Raw genomic sequence first — 16,415 nt, forward strand, 5'->3', positions numbered from 1 at the left:
TGTCTCAACGTGAATCGAAATACCAAAGGATACAAGTCACAACTGTAGTTTGAAATTTTACCGGTACCTAGTAGTCTACAACAGGGTGGTTCAAGGTTGCTAGGTTGAAGGACCGCGAAAACTTTTGAGGAGGTCTCGCGGGCCGCAAGTCGGAGAAAATCCAAAAGTGATCGAAATATCGCGAGTTTACTTACTTTGAATTTAACAAACAACGAGAGTTTACCGTTCTAATCAGACTATTATTATGTTGCATGGGTGGCGTTCTTTTAAAGAAGATATATAAAACCTTCAGCTATTTTAAAGTTAATTCCCGAGAATTACCGTTGTATTTTGTGCATCTCGGGTTCAATGTCGCTTCAAATTATATTCTTTCGTGACAGATATTACTGGAAATCAAACCAGACACTGTGTGGTGGGCAAGGAAATACGTTTCCGCCGTGTTTTTCTTATGTCACCTTTCTTGTGACACTCATTTTATTACGAATTGTTATATTGAGTAATTTAAAAACTTGCAGCGTGAGCAAGCTTAGTGACACCGTCAAATACCAACCAAGTCCGTCTAAGTTGGTATTTTGGGTCCTTGCTGAAAAAAATGGATCGCGCAGCGTTAATGTTGTTATTAAAATTGCCGATTGTTTTCGTCAGCGTGACGTGTTATTTGGCCCGTAATGATTTTTATTTTGGTGTTTCTCCGAAATCACAAATTACCGAACACTTATATCTTGTATCACGAGAAAGATGAAAATTACTTTTCATTTATTTTTGTCAATTGTGCACGCTTTTTATCCACTCTAAGACTAACGACCAGGAACTGGCGTAACTTTTTCCCATATTACGGCGATATATAAAATAATCAATGTAAAGTATCTTCAATAAATTTTTTAAGATAATTTCAACTCCATGAAATTTTATTGCGGGCGCAGGGATTCGTCTAACGTTGATATCTTAAAAGAATTGCGATATAGCCGTGTCAGCGATACAAGAACAGCTCAAATTTGTCAAATCCGCAAATATACAAATCAAAACAAGATATTATCGAGCACTTCACCACACATTTTTATGTCCACGAATTACCGTGGTAATTTGAGTATTAACGCTTTCATTTTGTTGACCCAACCGCATCTCACAATATTATTTCCACAGATTGCCGTGGTATATTAGAATAGTAACCTTTCATTTTGTCGTAAGTCGACGCAACCAGAGTTACACTGAAAACAATTAAATTAATATAGAAATTAACATCCCTGTCCAGTAGTCAAGCTTTCAAGTCGATTTCTAGACCTCCCCTCCCTTGACTCAAAGAAAAAAACTAGTCTAGTTTTTCTACATTAAATCAGTCCAATTTTATTATAATAATTTTAACAAAATTTTTCACATAACAAGACAATTTTTAGACCATGCAACGATTTCTGGAAAATTTGCTAAAAACATTTAATTTTGTTAAATTTAAAACGGCCAAATATTTCTAAAATCAACTTTTTCCGGCCAAAAATTGAACTAATGCTTTATGTAACAAAATGTGTGCGATTTATTCAAAACTATGCGACTGAGAAATCACATTTTGGGTCAAAACACCAGCAAAATAACATTCTTAGATATTTTTTTAACAAACCAGAATATACAGCTCTACTTTCCACTTCAACATTTTGCCTGAAAGTTATCATGACGTAATTTGATAAAAGTTCAAAGGTCACATGTCCCACTTCAATAATCTCAATTATGACATCACAAACTGCTGATAAAAATTCCTCCCATTTAGTAATAAAACATACAGTCCTATACAAATTACTACAAGAAAATTTTAGGGAAAACCCCTTAGATTTATAAAAAAAGGGGGAATTCCAGTTTTCCAGAACATAGTAAGGTGAATCCCCATATGGTAATTTCAAGATACAAAACTCTACTTTTATTGGGAAAAATCAGAATTTCAGACATTTCCACATTACCGTGCACAGAATTATTAACCAAATTGGGTATTCCCCTAAAGTGGGGGTAGCCCAAAAATATGCAGCTTCGATTATATATAGAAAAACAAATAAAAAGGTGCCAATTATGCTAGTATACACGTTCAAATGAAAAATCTCAAACCAGAAAAAAACTAATATTTCGAATTCCTCAAAACGCTCAAAAATTTTTGGGCAAAATCACCCCCCCAAAAAGGGAATAATAAAGAAATCACACCTTATAAATAGAGGGGTAATTTTTGACTAAAATTTTTGCAAGCTCAAAAATCTAACGGAATGAATATTCTAATAACTGTACAGATATGGGAACATTTCAAGACAAGTCTATTTCTGATGGGTTTTACAATATTTTTCATTTTTCAAAAATGTTACAAAAACTAAGATGCAGATAAAACCTGATAATTAGATGTAATCAGGAAACCTAGAAATTAAATGAATTTTTGGAAATAAAATAGAAATTTTCAGTCGAATTTTGGTATAATATAACTAAAATCAGTCAATTTGAGGAAAAAAAAATCTAATATGACTCAAAATAAGCTCAAAAATGAAAAATTTTGTCAACCCAGAATAAATAGACCCTGATCTAACCCAGAACAAAATTATCATTGACAAACTAATACATACCATACATGGGCACTAGATAATATGCACATAAACGTACAATTTATCATAGGCCATACATGGTGCGCTAGTCGCAAAATACTCTTACGAAATCTATTCTTTCTCTTATTTACAAATAAAACCAAATTTCTTCGAGACGAAATCGTGGCCTCGGTATTTTTTACAATGTTTCAGAAAAGTGCACGAATTTTGTCCCAAGTTATGTTGATTCTGGAAATGACCGATTTAGACTGGAAATTAACCGGTTACATCTGGAAATATCTGGTTGAATCATTTGGAGGTCATCATTGTCACGAATTCTGAAAAAAGGAAGATTAAAATCAGCATTGTCGTGATATTTTGTGTTCCCATTGCTTTATGACACAATGACTGAAAGTGGGAAAAACGACTGATATGAAAATTTGCAAACTATCGCTGATATATTATATGCAATCGCATATTTGAGGCGTTTGAAGTGAAGTTACGAGCTAACTACACCACTATAAGAGTGATCACCAATACAACTCACAATCTAGAACTTTTCCAATTCTAGTTGAGGGTGCAGCCGTTGTTTGAATAAAATAATATTTAAAATGCATTCATTTTAATAAAATAGAAGTCCTAAGCTGCGTTTTCAACGACTGAAAATACCCGATTCGTTTCTAATTGAAATGAAAACGTATCACCTTTGAAGGGCAAGCCAATATAGGCAATTAATAATGCATGATGTAAAAGATAAGAGTACAACGGTAAAAAATAGAAAAATCGATACGGCATGTACAGGTCGCACGGGAGAAAGATACATTTATATTTTTAACTGTTATCTCATTCTAGATGTCCAAGGGTTTTAGTTTAAGAGGAATTCAAAATGATGTTTAAAAAATTTAGAAAATGCAAATTGTATTCATAGAAGTTTAATATACCTAAATAACTAACTAAATTTGAAAATGGAAAACCTTCTAACTTCAACGCTACAACTTACTAGGCAGCATCTGCATTTTTTATAGTGAGGAATGTCCAATCCAATATTCCGAATTATGGTCAATAATACAACTTCTTGATTTTAGAAATAATTTCATATTGTTTCATTTGGAAAATTATAATTCAAGTCTCACAGCCAGTACAAAAAGTGCTAGAATTTATAATTTTCAAAAATCAAATATATGTGACATTTGAGATTTGTTTTGCTAGAAATTGATTTATTACAAATACAATCATGACGCTATGTGATGTAACAATATATTTAAAGTTTTATTATTCCCTCACAAAATGAATAGACACCTCACAAAGCGAAAGAATATTCAATACTCGACGTCGGTATCGGGTTTCCAAACCAATTTATTCAATACGTCGTAAATTAGTCTGCCCATGCAGTAAATTGCCTTAACGCCGAACTAAAATATGTCTTTATGACGAAAAAATGTTAAAATTGAAAATAATTCCCCAATTATGCTATTTTTAACAGCGTCGTTTGCAAATAACTTTTCAAGCCAGAGTCGATCAATGTCTGAGTAATATATCTATCTTAACCAGGGATGATAAAATCAAACAATCCAATACTCTAAATACATTTTAGACCAGCAGTTCACAACCTGGGGCAATACTAGTCGCAAAACTGATTTTACTTCACAAGAATTCTTCCTAATTTCATTGCTTGATAAAGTTATTCACAGGGTATTTTCACCTTGTCGAGCATGGATTATTTGAACATAAATGGGATTATAAGCTGCATTTAGCTTGTCCAAAGTCTTGCTCACAGCTCATAATTAAAAAATTTCAAACCCCCACCCTTGGTGTAATTCGGTGGGGAATTCTGAACAGGAAAGTTCCAATCCTTCCAGAAATAGTATCTCCTTAAATACTTGCACAGAGCATAACATAAAAAGTTCCCCCTCACCTTCGTAGTTGACTTGTCCGTCTCCATCAATATCTGCTTCTCTGATCATTTCATCGACTTCCTCATCTGTAAGTTTCTCTCCGAGGTTTGTCATTACATGTCTCAACTCTGCGGCGGAAATGAAACCGTTGCCGTCCTGTAAAAAAATTCGAACTTTAGAGTCTCGTGCATTTAGGTAAATAAAGGTGCTGCTTTAGAGTTGACATCATCTTGGGAGGTAGTGAGTGGGTTGTCATATGGACAAGTCCTAGGGCCGACCAGAATCGAATATTTTTTTAATTCAAATTGTATATTTTTCTCGAATCGAATATTAGTGCACAATCCTAAATCGCCATAACACCTCTAGTTGAATGAAAATAGTGATATCAATTGTCATAGAAATACTGCCTAAAAACGCTCGAAATGTGATGTTGAACCTACATAATTATCATGGAAGTTCTACATTGCCGTCCATGATTTGAACATATTCTTGGGGCACGTTATTTTACAAAATTTATTTTTCATAAAATTTGAGTGGCTCGAATAAAGGGTTAGAAACAATTGGTTTGAAATATTTAGCACCAAACAGAAAAAAGCAATTTCTATAAATCCATCCATGATTGTACTTTATTAGAAAAAAGCATCCAAAAGTGTGTTAGGATAAAGGATTAGAATAATTGGATTGAAAGAAAACAGAATCTAAAAATAAAACAATTTCAATGCCATTTTCAAGAACGTGAATTTGCTCGCGAACAAACACTGAGGGTATCTGAAAATAACCAATTTCAGAGCTTATTGCTATTTTAAAGTATCCTTTACAACAACGATACACAAGCTAATAACGGCCTTTCCATAAAGCGAGACTTTTGTCACGGCTAAGTCAAATAATATTAATAATTCATCACAAGAAAGACTTTTTCAATAAATAACGGTCGCAGAAAAGTAATACGATAGTATGATACCTCATTATATTGGCAGTAACACTATATCACCAAGTTAATTAAACTCTATTAAAAAGAATTGAATTATCTATTATAAAATGCCCCAATACAATTCTAATATAATATTCTAAATATAATCATGTTCAACAAAGAACATATAGAAGTCTTATGTATATTCAAAAAAGTTTGAACTTGAAAATGGGGGAAAGTTGAAATAAATTGTAAATAAATTCAATATTATATATATTATCACGCTATATAACCAAGTTACTCAAACCTTAATAACAAGATTTAAATTATCTTATCATACTTGCGCGCCTTCAATTACTCAGAATGATAAAATTATTTCAAAACTTAAGATCCCTTTTGGATATATATATACGGCCAATAACTGAATTATGAAAATTATCCATTATCAATTGCCATCTCAAATCAAAATTTTGTATTAATATTCCGAACTGTTTTCATTTGTATATTTTTACATTCATCCTGGGGAAATAGTTTTTCTAACATCCAAATGAACATTCCAGAGACTATAGGAATCCCTGTTCAAAAGTTTAATTGTCTGAGTTGTATGAATTGTATCAACTAAAAAATAAAAAAAGGGGGAAACCTAATACTGGCGAATAAAACTGATCTTCAAAGCGTATCAAGTGGTAAACCTAACAGGTGTTTGGTTATATTTGAACAATGTACATGTAAAAATATGGCCTCTTGGATTTGAATGTTCACATGCGGAACCCCTTGACTGTGCTGGCAGAACCCCACTTGAAAGTCACTGCTATTGCACAGCTACCAGACTAGGGCAACGCCTCAAAATTATCGATTCTCAACATCCGACAATACCAGACAAATAAAAATCTTGAAATCTGAAGAGCTCAGCAGATTAACCATTAACTTTCATGGTTTACAAACTAACGCAATATGTTTGCTTTACCATAGCATTGTGTGATGTGGACTCAGGAAAACAGCGTCATGTCTCTAAACTTTGGAGTGCTCAAATAATGTTTGAATAAAACTTTGAAGTTTGGCAAACAAGTCTAAAGAGATTACGTAGAAAATAATTTTTGTGACAATGACAAATGAGCATGTTTGGAATGGCTTCATCATGTAGTATGGCTCAAAGCAAGATCATTTAAGATTTAAGTCCTCACTTCTCACATAAAAGTGAAAATATTACTGATGGAACAGCAACATATAGATTTTGTGAAAAAGTTGCTTGGAGTGTACTTGTTATGTACTTGGAGTGTAGTTGCTTGCATTGAATATTCAACTCATCCAAAACCCAGCAAATTCCACGTTTTAGGTCTATTTTGGAATTACACAAAAGAAAATGCCATCCATGCCTAAAAAAAATGTCTAGTAAAGTAGGCCAATAAAAAGTCACTTAACAGCTCGTAAATCACCCAACAATAAAGAAATATCTTTGATAGTTTGTGTTAAACCAATGTTGAATTCAGTAAAAGGTTATTCATTAAACTTAATTTCAACGTGACTGTTAGATGATAAGTCATTTGGGAATTTGAATTCTTTAAACAGGCATGTCCAGAATAAATCGAATCGATTCAAAATTAGGTTTGTTCAACATTTCTCGGCTTTATTAAGAATAATTTAGAATATTTTTATCTGAAAATTTATCGCTTTGAGCTATGTAAGTCTCACAGTGTGTCCAAAAATTTTGTGTCAACTATTAAATAGTTGGTTTAAAAGTATTTATTGTGTGCATTTAAGTTGATGTAACGCCAGCTTGCTATGGAAAAGTCAGGTTGTACTAATAAATATTGCCAATTGTGAAACCAACAGGTAGGCTAATAAATTTGTAGGCAATGCCAGGCAGATTTCGGGTTTTCCAAATAGTTGTCGCTCCTTACATATTGTCATATACCAATGGCTGCTTGTGCAAGGCTTTGTTCTGAGCAAAAAGTGTGATCGTCGCATAAAAATTGGGAAAAAAATATTTAGTGAAAAGGGTGTTAAAATACATGGACACTGCGCAAAATATTAGAAATATTTCATGATTTTGCCGAAGAACAGTTCTGTTTGAATTATTCAAAATAAAAATTTTGAGAATTCCAGAGTGCCAAACTATTATGGACCCCTCTATTAGAGAAAAAAACTATCAAGGAGACTTTAAAAAGCAAGAACAACTATCGTCTTTTCTACAAACATGGCCCGCAGAAGCACAAATAGCACACTGTCTTATCAAGCATGGCCGTAGAAACATCTTTGAACTCAGATAAACACAGAGGAAGGCATCCAACATTAATTATTCAAGAACTGGTTTCAAAAAGGATTTCATAAAAATGAAAAATTTTGTATATGCGTTATTTCGACACGCTAGGCACGACAATCGATAAGACAATGCCAGGAAGAATGATTTTCTGTTGCATTATTAGATACAATCCCGTTTCTTACACTACGAGGCATATAAGAATGGATGGCCATAACCATACAAATACATTCTGAAATAATAATTTTGAATATGGGAAACCGAATGTTTGAAATTGGTTTCTAAGGTTTAAAAAAAATCCCATATAATCACGAAGATAGATTTTTACTGAATGATCTAATATTCCACATGCATCCAATATTTATTATTGAATATATTTTAATATTCCCATATAGCCATAGAGATTGATTTTATAAGCCAGAAAAGTTGAGATAGACCGCATCATCAGATCTGCTGATCCAGAGTTTTAAGTCTAAAAAGTGTTTCAAGCCATGAAAAAGTGCTTGTATGATACAGAAAAAGGCTTTTTTTGTTTTCGCATTTCAAGAGGGGTGATCTGACCCTCAAAGAAGCCTCTGGTTACGGCCATGTTCATAATAGGTAATCATGTGCGCCTAACCCAGGCCGACTAGGCTTCAGAAATGTATGCCGGAACAAGAGAGATGGCTAAAGCCTATCATTTCATACCTGAATTAGCTGAATATATATATTCAAATATAAAAATAATGAATTTCAAAGTGGGAAACAAAGTTCCAGTTCTGACACATTTACTGTTCGTAACTTAGTACCGTGCCGCCTAAAATTTTATTGCAACCTGCGTGAAGTTCGACTAGCAGGTAATTTTACATGGCTGAGTAACGAAAGTAATTTTTTTAACGTCTGTCATGCGGTGAAGCATGTCTCTGGATTATAATGACATCATTTGAACGCAGACAATCATATCGGAGTAACTTTGGTCGTTTGTATCTGGTTTACAAGTTGTTTTGCTTTAAACTTTTTATCAGGTGTTTTTGCGTATGCACTTCTATCACATTATGACCTATGGCACAGGATCCACCCCATGCTCCAAACAAGGACAAAATTGACATGTGATAGAAATTATGTGTTTATCATGAGTTTGTTCGAATAGAATTAGTTTTGAACTATTTGCACTAAGTATTACTAGTAGTAGCATGAAATTTTATCATAGAAAACATTTGAACGATAATATTTGAATGTCAGTCTAAAAAAACAGCAACCTTACTCAGTATGTAATAAATAGGGAAGCCAATGCCGAAAAGGTTCCAGTTTTCTATAGTAGTATTTTCTTATGCAGTGCCTGGTTCAGAGTGGAGATATCATTAAAAACACTGCACATACCTTGTCGAAAACCCTGAAAGCCTCTCGGATCTCTTCTTCACTGTCCGTGTCCTTCATTTTTCTCGCCATCATTGTAAGAAATTCTGGAAAATCTATCGTTCCGTTGCCATCAGCATCAACTTCATTGATCATGTCCTAAAAAGATTTAAAAAGAGAATTTGAGTCAGAAAGACAGAAATTCCATATATTAATAATATAATCTGCTTTAAACAACAAAATAGTTAAAATAAAAGTGATAGTTTTGCCACAAAAATAGCAAATTTAATATAATAATATCAGTCATTAACCAGCGTTTTTTTTTTCACAATTACATGCATACACACTGTACAGCAGAATGCAGAAATGAACTTAAAAGTAACATTTCCGCGTAAAAGGAAACGTAAAAAAGGATACTTAGGTTGGTTAAAAAAGTTGCTGAGCAACAAAATGAAAACGATCTCAATTGAAATTTCAATTAAAATTGTAACAGACCTTTTTTCAAAATAAGGTTAATTGTGAATTTTCAAACAAATTTACCCCCCCTTACTCCCCATTGAATAAGAATATGTGTTTTTATGCAAACAGGCCGTTATCTAGGCTCATGTATATGACTCTGCCAATGTTGGCTCTTAAATGCTGTATTGATCAGGAAAATGACGTCTTGCTAATGCAGTGGAAGCATTTTTTGAGTTGAAGGATTGCGTAATTGACAACGATCAACACTATTTGTAAATGAGCTACTGCATTGCGTTATTGAAAATAACCAAATTGGGATTTTTGGAACCAAAATTACCAATTTTAGTTAAATAATCTGTTCAGGAAAACTAGATATTAAAGAGTGAAAAAAAATTTTTTGTATGAAATATGTTTTCTTCTCATTTTGGATAAAAACTAAGGCAGCTTACACAATTTGGGTTAGTTAATTTAAACTACAATTTGGGATAAAATAAATTCAAATACTCGTTTTAGAGTATTATATCTTTGACAAAGATAACCTGCTATAGAGATTTCGTTTTAAATATGACATTATACTAAATTGGATTACAATTTAACAGCTTGGGACCGTTAAATTTGCTAATTTCTAAATTAAGTGAAAAACAAATCAAATCAATAAAGTTTGTAATTGAATGTCAAAATACAGACACATCAATCATCAAAAATTTTGATTTACCGTAGACCGTAGTTCTCACAGCACGGTTTGATAAGTCAAAATAAACTTGCATAAAAAATGCTTTCTTTATTAACAAATTATCCCTGTTTACTCTACCAATAATTCCACAGAATAATTTTTTTCAACAGAGCATGTATTCAAAGTGCAATATTATTTAGTGAACTCAACAAGCAAGCTTTAATATTAAATATCAAATTTCAATCAAACTAAATCGATTTGACAGCTGATTAATAATATAATCATTCAATGAAATTTCTACCCAAATATTTTAAAACACAGTCAGCCAACAAACTGCAATCAGGAGCTCTTCCTTGCAGTATTCTTACATTTTTGATTGATTTTTAAGTTATTGATTATTGAATGTACATCACTCAAAATGTTTGCCATCACAGATGTATTACATGAAGTAAAAATAAATACTTACAATTACTGATTAAAAACAACAAAGATATATTGAGAACTGATTTCATAACAAAATTGAAATTGTAAAAGGACTCTATGGAAAGGACCCTATTGTAAAAGGACCCTATATTTGACTAATTTTATAAATTTCGACAGACAAACAATTTGAAATGCCTTTTAAGATTAACTGGTTGATTCTTGCCATAGTATCCCCACAGTTGATGCAGACAGATTTACTAAGAGAAAGGCACACTGCTCCAACCAATTATTTAATACTGTTGTGACAATAGATAATACAGAATTGCTTGAAATGCTTTTTCGAAAACTTGTACTTCACCAACTTAAGCGGAGTTAGTTATATAAAATATATCAATGTGTAACTAACATGAAATGTGGTTAGAAATGTGTCCTTTTCACTTTATTTAAAATGATACGTAAATGTAAACAATTCAAATTGCATGATTGCAAATGATTTAAATCATGCATAATTTAAACAAGAACACATTGTTGTATTCTGTTACCAAAATAGGAATTTCATCTATAACAACTAATACCAGCCCACATGCCTTACAACGGAAGCCTGACTCAGACAGTAATTGACAGGCAATATCGTGTCAGAATATGATGGTAAAGATGAATAACATACATGAATGAAGTGGAGTTGTGCTTAAGGTTGTTAAAAACGAAGATTGACCAAAGTATTGTGAAAATACATGTTATTTGGGCCAATAAAAAAGAGAATTTAGGTTGTCACATTAGCATGATTGTAATGAACTCATTTTTGGTGCATCAAAGCACTTCTCAGCAATATAATACTGCTTCAAAGTGATAAATGAAAAACAACATCATCTGTCTTTTTTAAACAAAACTAGATATAACTTCAAACAACAAATCGTCTCCCTTGAATAATATCTTGTTCAAGCAAACTGTGGAAATGGACACATACAGATCCAATTTACGACAAAAACAATGTGAAAGACCCTGCAGTTAATGCACAATACCATAGTTACTCGTGTATAGGATAAAAGCTAGAATAACAATCCACAAACCTGAAGTTCAGCTTCTGTTGGGTTCTGTCCCAGAGATCTCATAACTGTTCCCAATTCTTTGGTTGTGATTGTGCCGTCACCGTCCTTGTCGAAAAGCGAAAACGCTTCCTTGAATTCTGAATGAAGCAGAATTTGGGATGAGTATTATAAGACTATGAACAAAATGCCAAATAAAGAACGCCAAAATTTATGAAAATTTGAAATCGTTAATTTTAGAAATTCCGATATTTTGAGCAATTGTCTCGACTCAAGTTTGCCGATTCTGCAGAAGAATTTTGCCCAAGATTTCACATTAGTACAAAATTGAACAAAATTAGGTCGCCAGATCGGAACAAAATACGACAAAAGAATATACAAGTGCAATGATCCGTTACATCACATGAAGAAAGGCTAAATTACCGGTATTTGGGAAAATTAATCACGCACAGACGGCATTCACAAGGAGCAAACGTGAGAACGTGGCATTGCACTTCGTGGCAACCGCAAATTGAAGAAAACAATCTTAACCAAGCATTCAAATCTTTTCTTATCAAATTACCATGTTACCTAAATAGGGCGGGACGGCAACGAATTTCTAAAGCCACTACACACATTTTCAAAGAGATTATTCAATAAATTTGTTACAAAAGACTCAGACACAAAGCAAACAACTATTCTTTCAATATTTGATTGAAACCTTTGGTAACTAAGCTGATTATCAATTAATTATTGCAAAATCCTTTTAGATTACTAAGTAAAGAAACACATGCCCAACAAAGAGCTCGAAAGAGCTCGAAATGAGAAAGCTTTGTTAAAAGTTACAAAATATCATATAAGCGATTCATAGATGGCCTAAAGTTAGAGCACCAAACCTTAACTATGCACGAATCAGGGGTTAATTATTGTATCGCCGCATTAACACCAATATCGCGTACGCCAAGTTTTTCAGTAATGAACTTTTTCAATCTTCTATTATTATGAAGAAATCTCTCGGTCTGAGTTTCAAATTTGTACCAGTATTAGTTTTGATTTTAGGTTGTGCCGAATGTCCATTTTTGTGGTTGACAGTTAGAACTAAACTATTAAAAAAATGTTATTTTTACAAAACCCTAAAATGTGACCTACTTTGGTTCTACGGTGGCGACATCCCCACCCCCAATTACCCTCCACCCAGTGACTGCTAAGCCTAGAAAGATGGTCAGATGGTCCCATCAACTACCTTGTTTGCATTCACACAAATCAAATTAATTTGGAACATTTGAAATCGAAATTGTAGGAATAGTGTTTTCATAGCGAGGATCACAAAACTGTCAAGAAAATGGCTCCATAAAATCAAAGATTAACAAATATCAGACACAAGTGTTGACTTTTTGAATCAAAATAACAAACTCAACGAGATTGAAGTATGTGGAATCAGAATCCAAACCAATAGAGTACACATAGTGACAGGAATCACATATAAAAACTAGCTTAACAGATAGTTAATCATTAAAATATGTTTTATCTAAATACCTATACTAAGTCACTTTCAAAATTGATCACACCATTTTCTGTTCGAAGGTATATCATAGTAAATACAAAGCTAAATATTAAACTTATATGTCAGCTAAGTGGACACTTGCTCTGAGTGAATCGAAGAAGTTTATTCATTTATTCATCTAAATGACAAATACAACTCAATCTAGCCACACAGATACCCCTGCTTACGACTTGCCTTGTTGTGGGCAAATACATGACCAGCTTTATATAAAAATTTTGATATTTTTTTCACCCAAGGGGGTTCAAGTATGACGGCGAGGTAAAAACCCATGTTCTATATTTTCAAATGAATATTCAAAAATATAATTACCTGCGATTTGTTCTTCTGTAAGCTGATCGGCCTAAAAATATGAAAAAATAAATTAAATTTTACGTAAAATTGTGTGAATTTTTTTCCAAAATTTCTCAATTATGATTATATTTGACTACAAAAGCTAAGCCTATCAAAATATTTCTAAAGAAAGACCAGTTGAAACGAACAACAATATCTGATGGCAGTCAAATATTTGTTGGTCTGACTACAACTTTAGTGCATTAATGGCTGCTTTGAGTTTTTTAGCTCAGTTTCGTACATATTTAGAGCCAAGTAAAGTTGGGTTTGGGTTTGCTTCGTAATAGGTTATTCGTAATTTTTTTCAAAAATAATACAAGTTGAAAGAATAAATGATCAAAACTTACCATTTTATAAAATTTGTTGTGATATAGGATGGAAAATAAAAAGATGAATGACTATTTCCTCAGATGCTGAAGTTGATGACAATACTTTATTATTACCAAAGTAATTACTAGACAATATTGCTGGAAAAGATGAGAAAAATATGTTTAGACGTTGGTACCACGCAGATTTGCACAAATTTTCTCTGATATCTTAGGAACTACGGTAATATAGGTACTATCACTGGGTACTGGGTGGGATGGCTGATTGAAGACTGAAATCCAGGTTTTTTACCCTGTGACATCAAGAAGTAGGATTCACTCCTGTGAGACCAGCTACAGGCTATAAGAAATTTTATTGGACAATAAGTCGAAAAATTAGAACCCTCAAAATATATTGTGGTACAGAAGTACGGTATATCATCACACTTTCAAAATTTTATTCAGCAACCACCTCAGACTAGTAGTACAACTTTAAAAAGAATTTCAAAGTAGGTTGGTGTATCAATGGCTATCATGGCATTTTGAAGCTATACATAAACCATGACACGGCACATTTGTTAACGCTCGCTCGCATAGGCGGCAACGTTGCCAGCACTGGTTCACTTCTCCCTTGAGATTTCAAACTTGAAGGTATTAATGTCGATGAAATTAACATTTGTATATACGAGATGGATAGAAAAAGAAGATTCATACTTGAAGGAAAAGAGATAAAACTAATTCTGTGGCAACGCATGGCCTCTTTGATTAAACAATTATTGGTTCGAGACTTCGAGTCACATATGGGTTAACTAGTTAGCTAGTATAATTTGTCCCAATGTGCGTGGTAGATTTAGAAAACTGTAACCGGGCATCGCTAGAAGTTCAGCAACCTTAATCATTCAAATAAAACATTAAATGAAAAAACTGAGAACTGTTCAGCGTAATCAGCAATGGTGAAAAAGGTGTTACCCTTAGCTCGTAAATTCAAAACATAAGTAAGGTTCAAGTAAGCAGTATGTCCTAGTAATCTATGACTGTATGAAGACTTCAAAATTCACATTTACCCTTTGGAAACGACTTAAAATAGACTAGTCCATGATATATTTTACCTGACGGATTAACAGAATAGGACCAATGGTCGAACTTAACTAAAATAAGTCAATCCAGCAATCAGTCAAGAATATAATACTGTACTATGCACCATACTGTGTACTGGAGAGGAGAACTGAAAGATTAACAATGCTGTGTGACATGTCTCCCAAACAAGATTTCAGCAATTATAATAAAACAATATCTGAATATTGTACAACTATCAAAAATATTTCCATATCTGAATAAATTGCTTTTTAGCAACATGAAAAACTCACTACTAAACTCATAAAAGTTGAACCAAGACTCATGGCTAGGGTTTCTCACTCATGCCCACGCTTCCTCGAGACTCGACCAGCACGTCCTGTTACTATGGCACAGGTAACCGTTACGGTTTGGGCGTAGACGAATAGAAGAACGTCGTAATGTGTAAAGAAAAAGGACCAACCGTCGCCATTTTATCAAACATTACGTCGGCGTTGGTTTGAACAGGTCCACGTCCTTCTATTTTAACATCGCTTTCATACAAACCTCTCAAGAATATTTATATACCACTTCCGTCAGCAAACCTAAACTGCCTAAAAGCGTAGACTGGCTGAAATAGTTTTACATGCACGGCAGAATTTCACCACAATGCCACTGCGTTGCTGGGATACAGGCGTATTTTACGCGACGCCTTGCGCTAACATTCGCGTTTCATACGCCTGGCTATCTAATGCAAGTGTACCACAGAAATTTTGACAAAAAAAAAAATAAAACATCTCCCCTAAATAACAAACATCCCACAACGAAACCCAAAATCAAACCGAGCTCGACCATTCTCACGCAAAAGTTACGCAGGAGAGAGGGCGAGGCGGGCTCGATTCTGATTGGTCGGTTCATTCACGTGAGACGGAAAACGACATTACGCATGGATTTAGCGCGCCTTTTTCACCGTGCTTCTCTCTCGAATGGATGCCAGGTTTCTACTCGGCCGGGAACGGTCGCTGAATTTATACCCAGAATTATTGAATTTTGATACGATTTATTATCCCATGTCGATAATACGAAATATCCATAATAAGCTAAGAAGGAAATCTATTAATACCAGTTAAATTCTTGATTTTTCATGGTTTCTCTTACGAGTTTATCCAATCGATTGGGTGGGACGTTTCTCTTCCACGCAACACAAAATTGAAGAAATGCAAAAGCCGAATTTGGTTTTTTATCGATTGAACGTCAGAGACAGACGACACGAAAAATAATATATTATTGGTAAATCGATATCAAGACCGAAAAACTTTAATGCCGGTCGGCGTAGCACGACAAGAAGAGTTGATGACATAAGCGTTTGTCCAATCATTTCCGGCTTTTCAATCTTTATCGAGCTCACGAGGAAGTATTTATTTTTAAGCCAACAATTTAAACCTTAAACCAAATCCCTCAAAACCGATTTCAAGATAATCCTCTCAAGAGACATGAACACAATATACAAAAATAGGTCACTTGAACTTGCACAGCCCTATTTTTGAGCTTTGAGAGAGAAAGACAAGTCCAGAACAATTCGCCACCCGTCTTGTTGCAAAACTGTAACATGACGCGTATCTGGCATCATTCCAAAT

General features: G+C 33.6%; 1 protein-coding gene across 1 annotated transcript in view; it reads right to left on the reverse strand.

Annotated features, from left to right (window-relative positions):
- Positions 1-1,318: 1,318 nt before the first annotated feature.
- Positions 1,319-16,415, reverse strand: part of LOC120348541 (calmodulin) — a 31,376-nt gene continuing 16,279 nt past the window's right edge. The window contains exons 2-7 of the mRNA XM_039418696.2: positions 13,768-13,887; positions 13,400-13,430; positions 11,572-11,687; positions 8,971-9,105; positions 4,462-4,597; positions 1,319-2,884 (exon numbers count right to left, since the gene is read on the reverse strand). Of these exons, the coding sequence (XP_039274630.1) occupies positions 2,856-2,884; positions 4,462-4,597; positions 8,971-9,105; positions 11,572-11,687; positions 13,400-13,430; positions 13,768-13,770 (450 nt within the window). The 5' untranslated portion in view covers positions 13,771-13,887 and the 3' untranslated portion in view covers positions 1,319-2,855. The remainder of the gene's footprint in view (positions 2,885-4,461; positions 4,598-8,970; positions 9,106-11,571; positions 11,688-13,399; positions 13,431-13,767; positions 13,888-16,415) is intronic.

Source organism: Styela clava, chromosome 1, assembly GCF_964204865.1.
Source record: "Styela clava chromosome 1, kaStyClav1.hap1.2, whole genome shotgun sequence".
NCBI classification, from domain to species: Eukaryota; Metazoa; Chordata; class Ascidiacea; order Stolidobranchia; family Styelidae; genus Styela; species Styela clava.